The following is a 15,878-nucleotide window of genomic DNA, read 5'->3' on the forward strand; positions in this document are numbered from 1 at the left end:
GGCTTTAGCAACTGCATGGAATATCAAATTCCAATTTTTTTTTATATAACTTGTACAGAAATGCTTTAGTACCTGTGAATGTAATTAGAGATTTTTATGAATAACGTTTATTTTTGCAATAAAAAATCACAAGCCAGCATCCAAGCTAACTAACCCCTTGACCGTCAATTAGATAGGTTCCAACCATCCAAAAACTTGGTGGATTGTATACTCTAGAAGATGAAAGATGAAAACAATGTATTTAATGCATACAAGATATGTTGTACTTACCTTTATTACTAGGCTCTCCAGTGAATTATATTTGTAAAAACAAAGCTGTGTAAACACTCCAGTATGCAAGGTGGTAGATGGAGCATGCACACTACACTTTCTAGCCCAGGAAATATTGCACAGTACATCAGGGACACCTTCCACTTTCTTCAATATTTATTTAACCCCTTTTTCATTTTTTTTCACATCTTCCCTGAAGTTTACTTCCGTCTTTTTTGTGAATATTGTCGCGAAGTGAACATTAGGCCTGCACAGAATGTTTTACAAAGATACATTTGCAAATGGTGAAGATGTGAATGGTATGACTTTCAATTACATTCCCACTCCCAGTCAAAACACACGTTGGCTGAGCATCGCCCACACCAGAATGGCTGATTTTATTGCTGGAGACAGTAGTAGATTTAGTGCCTGCTCTCCTTCATATGTGCATGGTGGGCAGAGTAAAAGAGGAAAGTTATAAATAAACTTCCCTCCGCACAGTGAGAACAACCATTCCAATCGCAGTTTTTGATTAGGTCCTCATCCAGTAACAATAGATTTTCCTTTACCTGATTGTGTGCTGGCTTGTGTTTACCCTAAATTCAGATCATTTCCATGTTTTATGTTCCCATTCGTTACACACTGAATTAAAATGTTATATCAATTGTGTTATTTGTGTTTGGGCAGCATGGTGGCTTAGTAATTAGCACTGCTGCCTCACAGTGCCAGGATCTGGGTTCAATTTCAGCCTTGGGCAACTGTATGTCTAGAGTTTGCACATTCTCCCCATGTCTGCGTGGGTTTCCTCCCACGGTCCAAAGATGTGCAGCTTAGGTGGATTGGCTGTAGAAAATGGAACGTTGCAGGGATAGGGTGGGAAGCTGTTCAGAGGGTTGGTGGGGACCTAATGGCCTGCTTCCATGCTGTAGGGATTCTATGTTAGAATCCTCTGTTTGCCTCTCAAATTCCTGAAATAGAATTTGATCTTAAATGCTACATTTGAACCTGTACATTTGTCCCTTAACAAAATGCTACAATGCAAGTAAGGCAAAAAACTCTTAAAATTTATGTTAAATTTTATGTTCTTCTGTATACTTTGATTGCACAAGACCGGGTGCCTGCAGTAATCCATGGTCAAGTGTGCAATCAGTGAACAAACACCAAATGTTTGTAATTAATCTTCTTGCACATGGACTGAGTGTTGAAGTGGGAGTTAATACACGAGGATGGTATTCCTTCATATCAGAGGGATTCAGTTATGTAGATAGACTGTTGTATAAGTTAGTAGTTCTCAAGGGGTTAACGTTCATTACATTGATGCCGCACACAGTCCATGTGTGGAGACCAGGAGTCCTTCTCTAGCTTTCAGAGGGAGCAGATGTTTCTGTACCGGGTCCCTAAGGATTCCCTCTAATGTTTCTTGCCACTGCATGAACCACCAAAGAAGGATTGATGGTAACTTAATTTCTTGCTGTACATGCATAGTATAACATCTTTAATAACAGTTTCTAACATTTTCTCTGTGACAAATGTTCAGTTAACTGGCCTGTAGTTTCCTGCTCTCTGTCTCCCTGTCTCTTTGAATAAATGAGTTGTGTTTCTTTTCAAATTTTTATTAATTTACTCAAACCTTCCCTGATTCTAGGGAATTTTGGAAAATTAAAACAAATGGATCAACTATGTCACTAGCCACTTCTTATAGTATAAAACCCTCTATAAAGCCCTAGTTATGAAGCTTGCTAGGAACTAGTCTCTGTGGTTCAGGTGTGGACCATTCCAACAGTATAGCCCCCTCTTTCCCCAGTATTGGTACGAGTGTCCAAGAAATGGAGCCCACTTCTCCTGCGCCAGTCTTTGAGCCACATCTTAATTTCTATAGTTTTTTTTAACCCTACACCAATTTAAACATGGCTTAGATAATCATCTAGAAATTATGACTGTTGAGGCTTTGTTTCTTCATAGAACATCATAGAATCCCTACAGTGTGGAAGCAGGCCCTTCGGCCCAACAAGTCCACACCGACCCTTGGAGCATTCCACCCAATTCCATCTCCCTATAACCCATCTAATCTACATATCCCTGAACCTTACGGGCAATTTAGCATGGCCAATCCACCTCGCCTGCACATCTTTGGACTGTGGGAGGAAACCGGAGCAGCCAGAGGAAACCCATGCAGACATCGGGAGAATGTGTAAACTCCACACAGTCATCCGAGGGTGGAATTGAAGCTGGGTCCCTGGCGCTGTGAGGCGGCAGTGCTAACCACTGAGCCACCATTTCTTGCTTGGCTCCACATCCTGACAATGCAGAATCTTTCATTGGTACCTACATGGACCATGATCACTGGATCCTCCCCTCCAAATACAAGTTCTTCTCCAGCCCTGAGCAGATGTACAGAATCCTGGCACCAGGCAGGTTGCACAGCTGACTAGACTGACGTTCTTTGCTGATGAGAATGGTGCAATCTCCTTTACTATACTATTCTCTTCAACAAATACATTACTTTTTACTTCCCTAATTTGAATGACTTCCTGTACCTTGGTGGCATGGTCAGTTAGCTCATCCACCTTGTAGCCCTCACTCTCATCCAAAAAAAGCTGATAGAACCTCAAACCTGTTGAACAATTGTAAAGGCTGAGGCTCCAGCACTCATCACCTGAGTCCCCTTACCTACCTCAACTGCAGCCTTACTCCCTTGTCCCTGACCACCGATCAAATCAGAAGAACCTGTCCTAGGGAGTGTGACTGCCCCCGGTACAAAATATCCAGGTGACTTTCCCCTTCCTGATATGTTGTAGTGTCAGCAGCTGAGGCTTCAGCTTGATGACTCTAAGCAGATACTCCTCTAGCCACAAACACTTATAGCTGACCCAGATGACACTGGGATCTGAGAGTTTCTACATGTTGCAGCTGTGACACACCATCTGACCTGTGATCCTTAACGTTTTAATTGAGCTCTTTATAATTTTATTTAATTAATTATTTTGTTCTTTTTTAGAAAATATATATTTAAACCAATGAACAGTTCCTTTGGTATTTTAAACCTTAATAGAATAGATCTTAACCGCTTACAAGACACTCACCAAATAGCTAACTTCTTATAGTAGAGTAGGACCCAAATTCTAAAGGTTGAATAAAACTAGTAAAAGTAAAGCAAAGAAGGTCTTTTCTTCATCTAACTCCTTTGCTCACCCAACTCACAGAACTGTATTGAAAGTCACACTCAGTGCAATATCTCTCAGAGATTTCTCTAATTATATGTTCTGAGTTAGCTCAGCCACAGGCACAGTATAAACAGTTTAAGCTAGTTTCCTTAACTAATTAACTTCATCTGCTTTCAAATTGAGTTAGTATATTCCTACTTAAACTGGATGAATTGTAGAATTTAAGGCATAGATTACAGTAAAATATTAAATGTGAAATCCAAATAAAATTGGACATTTAGAAAGAGATTAGAATTCCCTTTACTCACACAACTCAATCACTATTGCACAAAGTCAAAAATATTTCTTGTCAGCTATGAACTTTCAAGCTGGTAGGAATTGGAAATAAATATGGGATCCTTAGCTTAGATCAGCTAACTCAACAGAGTCCAAGAATTAAGCTTTTTTACACAATTTAGCAATCGAGTTGTCAGAGGAAGTTTAATTTAATGTCATCCTCAATTTAAAGTAGAATATTCCTGTGAAGCAAAGCTTTTCTGTATCGGATAATGCCATTTCTCTGAACACTTCAGTAATTAACTTCATTAGGCTCCATATTGCCTTAAGCAACATTGAAACCAAACCACAAAGGAATGTACCGTAATGTTTAACTCACTGATTTACTGATTAGTATCAAAGCAGGGTGTAAACAAAATACAGGCACTTGAAGCCAGTGATACCCATGAAAATTCCTATATTCATTTTGCAAGTTTACTTATTATGATAATTAATCAAATTACTTCATCCATAAAATATAAAGTTGTTTGGTGGAGTTTGAATGGATATTCAATTGTTCATTGCTGATTTCTCCCTCTGAATACTCAATAATTGACTTTTACCAAAATAACATCTTTTCATATTATCCCCATTTCCCTCCATAATATGGGAAGATAGTGAGCACTCTACTCTATTTCATGGTTAATTATTATTGCAAATGTTATAGTTAGTTCTTAGCCCAATGTCCAGATACATGCAATTTCTTCTCCCATAGGCAATCCCTTGAGGTCAAGAATGATTTGCTTCCATTCCAGTTTGATGGATTCTAAGATGGTCATTAAGTCAATTGCATGATCAGCAAACTCTGCCACATGCAGAGCAGGTGGTGTTTGAAGAGTTCGGCAGATGAATTGTTGTTTGTCCTCTAATCCCTCAACACTGCTTCTGCATGTTCCAAATGAGGTCTCTTGATGTGCTCAGTTCTTCCTGAATGAGCTTTCTCCAGTTTGGTCAGTCACGGGCCAGGGTCTCATATAAGATGACGGGTGTGTTTGACTCCTTTAGGGAGGATTAAGGAAGGGGAAATTCAGGTATGACAGCTGCTGCTGTGTACCATCTAGCATTTTCTGATGGAACCAAGCCCAGATGTGATCCCCCTCATGATGAAAAGACCTGTCAAAGTTCACCACTTTATTTCACACATAAAGTGTACTCCCTAGGGAATCTCCCTTCTTCAAAGGCTAGATTTTTACTGAGCGAGCTGGGTGGTTGGTGCAAACAATTCCCACCTGATAATGATCACTACAGGTCGTTTGGTTAACCTTTTCAATATTGAATGCACTAACTAGTAAAGGATTAGATCATTAACATCAGCAGCAAGCCAAGTGGAGACTGCATTGTCAAAACAGCAACAGGTCTTTAAGGCTTTAACCTTCATCTAGACTTAGAGCATCTAATGTGCCCAGGTGGGAGGAAAAACATTAAGTGTGTGTGGTGTCTAACCTGGTAGGAAATAGATAATTTTATTCTTGCTGGTCTGAGCTGGATGTGAATCCAGACAACATGGAGATCAAAGCTAGTGCTGTAACTTCACTATCCTGTCATTGGGGGATGTCAGGTAATTTGTTGTCAGAAAGCTCCAAGTGTTTATGAACTGTAGCCCCATTTCATTTTTCACTTGGGTTTTTCCCCTTGTTATTTATCGAGATGAAGGTAGTGAGTACAGGTTCACTAGTTATGTGGACAGATTACTTAAACTTCAAAAGGTAGCACTGGCAGGGCTGTGGGGAGAAAGCAGGGGAGTGGAACTAATTGGGTAATCCTTCCAAAGAATTGGTACAGGTATGATGGGTTGAATGGTCTCCTTTTGTACTAAGGCTCTCTTTAAAAACTGGCTTGAGTTTAGAAGTTGGAAGGGTTAACCAATCAAGGTCTTTAAAATGATTAAGAATTTGATCAGTTAGATATAGATTTTCACTGACGTGTTTACCTTGAACGAGGGGCACCTCCTTAAATTACAGGGAGACTATTTAGGGGCACAAACTAAGAAACACACTTGCCCTAGAAGAGGAAGTGGACTTTCAGAATTCCTTTCCTTTTAATAACAAGGTGAAGGTTAGGAATGTTATTAAATAATTGTGAGGGATATGGGTTAAAGGCAAAAATGTGGATTTCAGGTATACCTACACAATCAAAGTGAATAGGCAAGGAGGATTGAGTGGCCTAGTCCTCCCTCTCTCTGTTAAACTGCTAGGAAGAGAGATATGTATAATTGTTCTCAAGAAGGGTTGCTCAACCTGAAACATTAACTCTGATTTCTCTCCACAGATGCTACGAGACCTGCTGAGATTGTCCAGCAGTCTGTGCTTCTGTTTTTGTTTTTGTTTTGATTTCCAGCATCTGTAGTTCTTTTGGTTTTCTTATGTGCAATTATCTTCAGAGCTTAATAAAACAAAATTCATGAGTATGACTGGTAAAATGGATGAAGATTCCAATAGCTTGAATTGCCTTGACTGAAATAGAAAACTCTTGTGTTTCAGAAAGTTATAGTTTCTAAATTATGATGCTGAGCAGGGATCCCCTGACGTTTTTGAGACTGTGAGACAAGTGTTTGCTGGACTTTGCTGTGTTCCTTGGTCATTGCCTTCACACTCGGAAAGCCACCAAGTGTAGGATGAATCTACGGTCGGGCAAAGCCACGTCAGAGGAATGTTTGACCCCTCGGACTCTACACTGCTCCGAGGGTCAAGAAGGATCTCTTGCAATGTCGCTGGGAAGAGAATGTGATGCCTCTTCACGGAGTCTGTGCTCTGTGAGGAAAATGACGCACAAAACTCCCAAAAAGGTAAGAGAGGAATTTGCTCTTTTTCCCTCTGTGCCAAGTCATCATCCATTTGGACAGCTAAACAAAGATCCACTGAAGAATTCCAGCAGTCTGAATATTTGCCATCTTCTAAAAGACTTCTCCTCTTCCACCCAATTTCTTCAAAGTCCAACAACTTGCATTTCCAAAGAATTTTGTTAACATAATAAAGTGCATGAGGTGCTTCACAAGAGTGAAATAACCAAAATTTGATGCCAAACCACAAGACATTGTGATCAAAAACTTGGCCAAAGTGAGAGGTTCTGATAAAAAGTAATTGGAGAATGTTAGAAAGGGAATTCCAGAGCTTGGAACTGGGGTAGCTAGTGATCAAGTGATTGTAGTTGAGGAGGTGCAAGAAGCCAGGAATAGAAGAGTGTGGAGATCTTGGAGAGCTGAAGAGTATGAAATGTTCAGAGCAGTGAAGGATGGAAGGAAATTGAAATCCAACGTAATAGGATTAAAATTTGAGGCATTGATGGACCAGCAGCTAATGTAGGTCTGTGAAATGCAGGTTAGTAAATCACCAACAGAATTTTGAATGAGCTTAAGTTTACTCTGTGATTTGTGGGTGGAATGGGGAGCAGGCACATGGTGGAAAGCTGATCAGGGGAATAATTGAATATTCAAGTCCACACCAAGGGTCAGGATTTCAGTAGAAGGTGAGCTGAGCTGAGCTGAGCTGAGTTGGGTGAGCAGGGCAGTACAAAGTTATTATGGTTGCCACAGCCAATAAGAGAGAGCAGCAGCATTAAAGATTTAGAAATTAAATTTTACTTGCCACTTTCCTAGGACCTAAAATCTATGAAACTCATAGGCAGACAACATTTTTTTTTTTTTCTTTGCTGGGTCAAAATTCTGCAACTCTCTTCCTATACCAAATGGACTGCTGCGGTTCAAGAAAGCATCTCACCACCACCTTGAGGGCAGTTAGGGATGGACAATAAATGCTGGTCTAGCCAGTGACACTCTCAGCCTGTAAATGAATTTTTTAAAAATTGTGATCCTTTAAAACTTGGGCATGTTGCCCCTTAAAAATGCTACTTCCTGATTTGCCCTGTCTTGTCATTTTAACACTTTTTTTTGTACACTGCTATGGTCCTCAGGACCTTCATTTGAATTTATTAATTCTTTGCTTCCACAGCAACTCATGTGAAGTTTGGACTATTTGTTGGACACTTTTGCAACTGCCATAGCAATAATAGGCTGCCATATGGCAGCATTGAATACTTTGGAGTTAATCTGAAATGTTAACTGTTTCTCTCCCCACAGATTCTGAATATTTTGTTTTCAGTTTCAGTTTCAATTTCGTTGCAATGGTCTTTTCTCACCTTTCTTTCATGAGCAACATATGTCACTTTTTTTGCATTTGTATTGTAATGTTAATTCTTTCTGCTGAAATAATCAGGGTTGAGAGAATCAAATGTCTTGGCCTATCTCTAGCTTTGTCTCTGGCAAACGCCATTTGAGAGGTGCTACTTTCTGAAGTATGGTTCTGTACACATGGCACTCCTCCGGTACATCACCAAGCAAGCTGGCAATTCGATTGTGGGAGGAATCAGATTTGACTGTACATGTTCTTCCTGAGTATTCACTCCCAATGTGATTTCCAGCAAGGATTTGCTGAACAAGAAAATCTGTTTCTTTAGAGTTTGATATCGTTCTAACTTCTTTTCTCCTTCCTCCTGTACCAGATTTCACAAGGTGTGACATTTGGTCCAGTTCTTTCAGAAGATGGTGGTGATGACTCTAATTCATTTACAACCACACCCAGAGCCACACGATTACCAGATAAACACTGGCAGAACACTGAGCTGAACAGAGGTACGAGATCAATGTTGATTTTGTTATGGAGACAGGGGAGAACTCTAACTTCATTTTAAAGCATGACATAATCTGCTATTGTTTTAGTGGATAATCCTTGTCCCTGCATCTCAAACTGCTATGTTAGATCTCTAAAGTTTAGGTAGTTAATGGTTGGTGAATTAACGTTTTAGTTCACCTCAATGGCCCTCGACTTGTGGAGGAGAGTTGACTCAGGATTGTCCCTATTTTGATGTTGGCAGTGATGTAACCGGAATGAGCTGCAATCACAGACTAGTTGCAGTGCAGTAGGAAGCTATTCGGTCTGTTGTCTGTGCTGACCTTTCTGTAGGACTCCTTTGCCCTCTCCCTGTAACCCTTTATATTCTTCCTTTTCCTATATCAATCCAATTCCCTCTCGAATGCCTTGATTTGTACCTGCCTCCCCCACGCACATCCAGGCAGTGCATTTCAGATACTAACCACTTGCTGAGTGAAGTAGCTTTCTCTTGTGTTGCCACTGTTTCTTTTGCCGATCACCTTAAATCCACATCCTCTGATTTTCAAAGCCTTTCACCAACTGGTACAGTTCCTCCCGTAACTGTTCTACACAGACCCCTCTTGATTTTTGAATACCTCTGCCAATTCTCCTCTCAACCCTCTCTTCTGAGGAAAAGCAGTCCCAATATCTCAAATCTAAATATTTATAACTGAAGTTCTTCATCACTGGAACCAACATTGTGAATCTTCTCCCACCCTTTTTTGTGAAAATTGAGAGGTTTCTAAATGGGACAATGTCAACACATTGGTGGTACTAAGGAATAGAATGTCGTAAATGAGTGTGACCTTGGGGACAAAGAGGGAAAAGGTTTGAAAGACTGTGTCAACGGAACAATAAAGTGAGTTATTTTACATCATAACCCTTATATAATTGACTACATATCTTATTTTTTTCAATAATATGTGGCATCTTCTTCTTTTATTATTTCCAGGATTCAAATATGTGCCTAAGGCAACAAAATTAAATATTTGGGTGCAGTTTCAAGATGAGCATCAGGGGATTGTAACCAGAGGAAACACCAAGGGCAACCGAGCTCACTCTGTCTTTCCAAACTCCCCTCTGGAGTCTCGTGGTGAGTTCAGGAGATTGGAAATTGAAACTGGAAGGAGAGATTTTGTTATCGTTCTGTCATGATACATCTTCAGCCGATGTGCCAATGAAAGTCTAGCAAATACAGGTTTCCAACAAAAACATAAATTTTTATAGGAAAGGGAGATGCTGAGAAAAGTTTTTTTGTTTATCTTACAGAGGTTACCCTTTCTGCTCTTGAGAAAGTGTTAGTGAACTTCTTAAACTGCTGCAGTCTGTGGGGGTGCAGCGGTAGCCATGGTGCTGTTGGGAAGGGAGTTCCATAGAACATAGAACAGTACAGCACAGTACAGGCCCACAATGTTGTGCCAACCTATTATCCTACTAAGATCAATCTACCCTGCATACCCTACATTTTACAATCCTCCATGTGCCTATCCAAGAGTCGCTTAGAAGTCTCTTAAGTGTCTGACTCCACTACCACCACCGGCAGCACATTCCACACGCTCACCACTCTGTGTAAAGAACCTACCTCTGACATCTCCCCTATACCTTTCTCCAATCACCTTTAAAATTAAGCCCCCTTGTAATAGGCATTTCCGCCCTGGGAAAAAGTCTCTGACTATCCACTCTATCTATGCCTCTCATCATCTTTGTAAACCTCTATCAAGTCACCTCTCATCCTTCTTCGCTCCAAAGAGAAAAGCCCTAGCTCCCTCAACCTTTCCTCATAAGACCTGCCCTCCAGTCCAGGCAGAATCCTGGTAAATCTCCTTTGCACCCTCTCCAAAGCTTCCACATCTTTCCTACAATGCGGTGACCAGAACTGAACACGATATTCCAAGTGTGGTCTAACCAGAGTTTTATAGAGCTGCAGCATAACCTCATGGCTCTTAAACTCAATTCCCCTGCCAATGAAAGCCAATACACCATACGTCTTCTTTACAATCCTATCAACGTGGGTAGCAACTTTGAGGGATCTATGCATGTGGACCCCAAGATCCCTCTGTTCCTCCACACTGCCGGGAATCCTGCCATTAACCCTGTAAAAGGGTAAAATTGAAGGAGCACTTGCATGTGGTGTTGTTTCCATGTGCCTGCTGCCTTTGCTATATTGAGCCTTGTGAGCCACATACAAAAGATATATTGATGTTCCTATTAATTTGCAGGCATCTCAAATTGTTGACACTAAAACCATGTTGTTGTTTTCATTTACTGTTTATTTATTGAGGCTACAACACTGAAAACCATGTACTGTAGCAGAGCTTGTTGGTCACATACAGTTTAAGGGCTGTAATTGGGACAGCCGCCTGGGGTTTGGAGGATCTAAAATTAGCCAGATATCCACTGACAGCCAAAATAAACCCTTCAATTCTCCAACTTCTCATACCCCATATTTAAGACAGGATCACTCAAGCTAACCTTGCAAAACATTAACAAAAAAGGAAAAAAAAAAAGTAGATGCTGGAAATCTGAAATGTATATTGAAATACTACAAACAGTCAGCAGGTAAGGCAGCATCTGCAGATGATCAGACTAGTTCAAAAGTTGGATCTGGTCCCTTCTTCAAATCTGCAAATTAATGAGACGGTATTCCTGTTAGAAGATTGCACTCGTGATGAGGAGAATTCTTATCAGATTGTTGGCTCCAATTACAATGAATGAATGAATTAGGTTTATTGGCATGTACTCACATGAGCACAGTGAAAAGTTAACAAGTAGCCACTTATGGCGCCATCTCAGGCAGAAAGGTACCTAGGTACAGATTCTCGAGTACAAATTCTTAGGGAAAAATAAAGAAATAAAAAGTCCAGCATAACAGTCCTTCCATGACAATATAATGAAAGAAATTCTTTTTTTTTAAAAAAAAATTTCTTTAAGACAACATCCACTTAGTCCATTTCATGGCTCTGGGCTCAAGGACCTGACCCCACCATTGGAATCCTGGGCTGAACCCACCACAATGCCTAAGGAAAAGCCATATGGAGTCACAGACTGACTGAAGCCACCACAAGGAAATCTAGATTGATGCTGACAAAAACAGCTGCTGAAGGGATTTCAAGCCACTGCAGAAAGGACTTCCAGGCTGTTGCCAAAAGAACTCCCAAGCTGGACCAGACCAACCATGCCACCACAAAGGCAGTGCAGAAGCCTCAAGGAAACCTGGGCAATTCGAATCCCGGGTTCCACAATTGCACACTTTGCCCACTTTGATTGTAGAATGAGGAAAACAATACAAGTAAATATTCCATTCTCCTAACCCTACAACTGAGGAAGATAATTTGCCTAAAAAAGGGAGTTCTATTTTTATAAGTAAGCATGGAAGATATGCAGCCAGTGAGAATTATCAGAATTAAAAATAGTAAAGATCATTTGCCAGCAATTCAATATTGGGAGGCAGAACCTGATGCCTGACACATCCTGGTGGAAACTAAAGATTGCCAATGGTAATTTGAAATCAGGAAATTGTGGACGAAGGTGGCTTTTGGACTTTGGGAAACAGCTTATGGTAAAAGGGGAAACAGAATCAGACTAAACAAGCTTTTGTTTGCTAGTGAGGCCAGGCCTGGAGGGTACTTGCAGGCTAATTCTTGATTAAAAGGCTTCCCACAGACGTAGCACTCCGGGAGGAACGTTGTGTTTAAACTGGTAACAGAAGTTGGCTATTAACATGGTTGGTACCTGGAAATTGGTTCCAGTAAGTCTCTGGAAGAGACCCTATATTCAAACAGATGGCTGATACTGAATGGTAATTGAGGCCTTGGGAAAAGACAGTCTATCAGGGAGGGACCAGAAATGTTTTTTTCAAACTTTTTTTCTGTGGAGAAGAGTTTGGCTGCGATGACGCAGCATGAAGATTTGAAAGCTTCCTGCCTAATCTCCCTTTCTGCCCAAAGAGTAGAAAGCCAAGTTAGAGTATTACTGCTTTTACCAGACTGAACTGAAAAGGTGACCCTGATTGTTCACTTCTCTGGAAGCATCAATGAGTCCACATTTACACCTGTGAAATAACCCATTGTGAAAACGATTTAAGTAATATGGCCAGTTTTTTGTTATTTTCTTTTACTTTGTTTGTGTGTCTTTTGTGTGAATGGGGGCTGAAAACATATGTTTCAGGTTTAAAGCATAGACATTAATTAGATTACCTTGCTGTTTAATTTCCTGATTTGGTTCAGTTGTCTGTCTGTGTCTTAACACAATGGAATTGCTATTATCACAGCAAATAATAAAGGATACAAGAAACAGACTTGAAAAAAAGGGACACCAATTTATACAGACTGAGAAGAGGATGTGGATGTGTTTGGGCCATCTTTGGCATGGAGATATAAAAAGAACACTTGACTGACAATGGGATAGTAAGAACTGCAGATGCTGGAGTCCAAGATAACAACACAGTGTGGAGCTGGAGAAACACAGCAGACCAGGCAGCCTCCTCCAGTGCCACAATGATGCCACCTGCAAACTGGAGGAGCAGCAGCTCCTATTCCACCTCGGAAGCCTACAGCCAATGGCCGAAATGTGAATTTTACCAGTTTCAAAATCTCCCTGCCCTCACCCCATGACCAATCCACCCTGTCATCCCCACCTCTTTGATCTGACACAACCTGTCCATCTTCTCTCACACCTATCTGCCCCGCCAACCTCGCTGACCAATCCTCACCACTCCTTACCTGCACTCCCCTATCACCATCCTACCTACCTTCCCCATCCCCCACCCCTCCTCTCTATTTATTTCAGAGCTCCCTTTCCCTCCCCATTTCTGAAGAAGGGTCCCGACCTGAAACGTCAACTTTCCTGCTCCTCTGATGCTGCCTGGCCTGTTGTGTTCCTCCAGCTCCACACTGTATCTTATACTTAACTGACCATCCTAGTTCTCTGACCAGGCTAGTAAGCTCTGACTGCTTAGGGTATTACCATGAGAATGCAGCAGATCTTGTCAGTTCCTTTTTTCTTCCCATGTAAAAGGTGCTATGCAAAAACTACTTTTACCTACATAAAACCGCGACCTTGAGCAGAATTCATCCATAAATTGAAAGGTCAGGAAACATCAAAATTGCTTCTAAAGAAGTGGCAAAGCTCTAAGATTCTGACCCAGTGACCGTGAAGGAATAGTGATATAGTTCCAATTCAGGATGGTGTGTGACTTGGAGGGGGACTTGCAAGTGGTGTTCCCTCACATCTGCCCATGTCCTTTCCTCATGATGTGGAGGTGCCGGTGTTGTACTGGGGTGGACAAAGTTACACGACACCAGGTTATAGTCCAACAAGTTTATTTGAAATCACAAGCTTTGTCCTGTCAAAAAGACGCTGTGCTCCAAAAGCTCGTGATTTCAAATAAACCCCGTTGGACTAAAAACTGGTGTTGTGACTTCTGACCATGTCCTTTTGTTAGCAGAGGTTGCAGGTTTGGAAAACTGTCCTCATTCTAGTGTGAAATAGATTCCCAATTTCAACTTCTCTATACCTCTATATTACCTTCTGCTTCAGAGATTTATCTATTTTTCACTTTAACTGGAATGAAGCAAAGAAATTTCTTGATTAACAATCCATGGTTTATCTCAAAACCAGAAATTGCTGGAGAATCCCAGTCAGTCTAGAAGTGTAAATGGAGAGAGAAACTGTTAATATTTTGAGTTGAATGTGACTTTGTTTTCTTACTTGGGACAGGTGTTTTGTCTCTCTGCTACAGGAAAAGACAGTCCTTCAGCACTGCCAATAATTAAAAAGTAATAAATAGTTCTGTTTGAAAGCAAAAATCTGAGACAAATTCAGACTAGCATATGGTAGGGAAAACTAAAGAATTAGGTCTTGGAATCGAGCTCAGTATTGAGTCCGGAGACTGTAAGTGCTTAATTGGAAGATGAGATGATGTTGTCAGGCTTGTGTTGGGCTTCACACAGTCACCCATCCGGAATAGCCACTTCCATTTCATTGCTCATCTCCTGGAGTACAGAAATAAAAACAGAAACTGCAGGAAAAGCTCAGCAGGTCTGGCAGCACCTGTTGAGAGAAAGAAGAGTTAACATTTTGGATCCAGTGACCTCCTTTCAAAATTATTCACTGGATCTGAAACATTAATTCTGCCAGATGATGCCACAGACTTACTGAATTTTTACAGCAATTTCTGTTTTTGTTTCTGATTTCCAGCATCCTCAGTTTCTTTCTGTTTCTTGAAGTACAGACATCCCTTCTTGCTAATCATTTGTTCTTGGAATATGGTCATCGCTGTCACAGCCACTGTTTGTTGTCTATCTCTAATTGAGTTTGGAGTTTTTAGTGAGCTGTCGTCTTCAATCACTGCAGTTCTCCTTCAAATATTGTTCACACACATGGAATAATTTATGTTCCAATAGTCATCAATCGATAGGTTTTTTTTTAAAAAAAAAAACGTGATGGTCTTGCTGATTTAGTTCTGTACCTTACTAGCAGATTTGGAGGCCAGCAGATGTTCAGATGGAGACTTGGAGCCTGTGGAGAAGACTTTCTCCATGAATTTTGCAGTGGAGTCTTCCTGTCTTAATGATCAAAGAGAAGACTTAAATAAGTGAGTCGAGGGAAAAACTTCTACCTGTGTCTGATTAAATAAATTTGGTGCACAGTCAAGTCTGGGATGGTATTGCCTTGAGTGGTTCAGGGTAGGTGCTGCTACTAATCAATCCACAAGGTTTAAAAATTGGATTGTTGGTTTGATTTTAAAATAGATGCAACAACTTGTATTTTCATAACCCTCAAACCATTTTATATTTTCAAAAAAAAACCCGAGTGGTTTAAAATAAGAAATGAATGCTGTAATGAAAGTTAGAAACCACAGAAGGCCATTCAACCCCTCAAATCTCTTCCCCATTTGATGAGATCATGACTGTATCTTGACTCTATCTACTGTTTTTAATTCTTAACAAGAAAGTAAATACATTTGAAATTCCTGACTGAGGAGGCAAACGCCAAGGGGTGTTTGGAAGAAAGGCTTTTTTTTTTTCTTTTGAGGCTTGGCTGTAAGATCAACCAGCAGGGGAACCAGAGATTGGCCATTGTCTGAAGGTAGATGAATTCAGGGAGTTGGAGGTTTGAGAGCTGAGTGAGGAAGCGCTTTCAACTGTGGGCTGGTAAGGTTGGGTGCAATTGAAAGTGAAAAAGAAAGTCAAAATAAAAAGTTAGCCACAGTCAAAACTAATTTTTTGCTTACCCCTCCCAAAAAATGAATCTGTGTAAATTATTTATTGTTTCAACATCGTTGACAATAATGAGTTGTCAATGAGGAGAGTTGCAACTTCATTTTTACAACTAGATAAATAATGCCTGGATGCTAGTTAATTAGGATAGCATTAATTATCCTTGAAGGTGGCTTGAGCTCTTGAACCATAGCGGTTCATGTGAAGAAACACGCACAGTACTGTTTGGAAAGAGTTCCAGGATTTTGACCAAGTGAGAGTGAAAGCAGAGCAATATATTTCCA

At 40.5% G+C, this 15,878-nt stretch overlaps 1 protein-coding gene across 12 annotated transcripts in view; it reads left to right on the forward strand.

Moving 5' to 3' along the window:
• The first annotated feature begins 5,002 nt into the window (after nucleotides 1–5,002).
• Nucleotides 5,003–15,878, forward strand: part of LOC109938275 (CTD small phosphatase-like protein 2-B) — a 29,989-nt gene continuing 19,113 nt past the window's right edge. For 6 of the 12 annotated variants that reach the window (XM_048614228.1, XM_048614225.1, XM_048614217.1 and 3 more), the window contains exons 1-5: nucleotides 5,019–5,134; nucleotides 6,209–6,513; nucleotides 8,226–8,355; nucleotides 9,327–9,467; nucleotides 14,852–14,969. In XM_048614228.1, the coding sequence (XP_048470185.1) occupies nucleotides 6,343–6,513; nucleotides 8,226–8,355; nucleotides 9,327–9,467; nucleotides 14,852–14,969 (560 nt within the window). In that variant the 5' untranslated portion in view covers nucleotides 5,019–5,134; nucleotides 6,209–6,342. The other 6 variants (XM_048614221.1, XM_048614223.1, XM_048614219.1 and 3 more) reach the window with 6 other exon arrangements.

Source organism: Rhincodon typus, chromosome 29 (genome assembly GCF_021869965.1).
Source record: "Rhincodon typus isolate 14 chromosome 29, sRhiTyp1.1, whole genome shotgun sequence".
NCBI lineage: Eukaryota > Metazoa > Chordata > Chondrichthyes > Orectolobiformes > Rhincodontidae > Rhincodon > Rhincodon typus.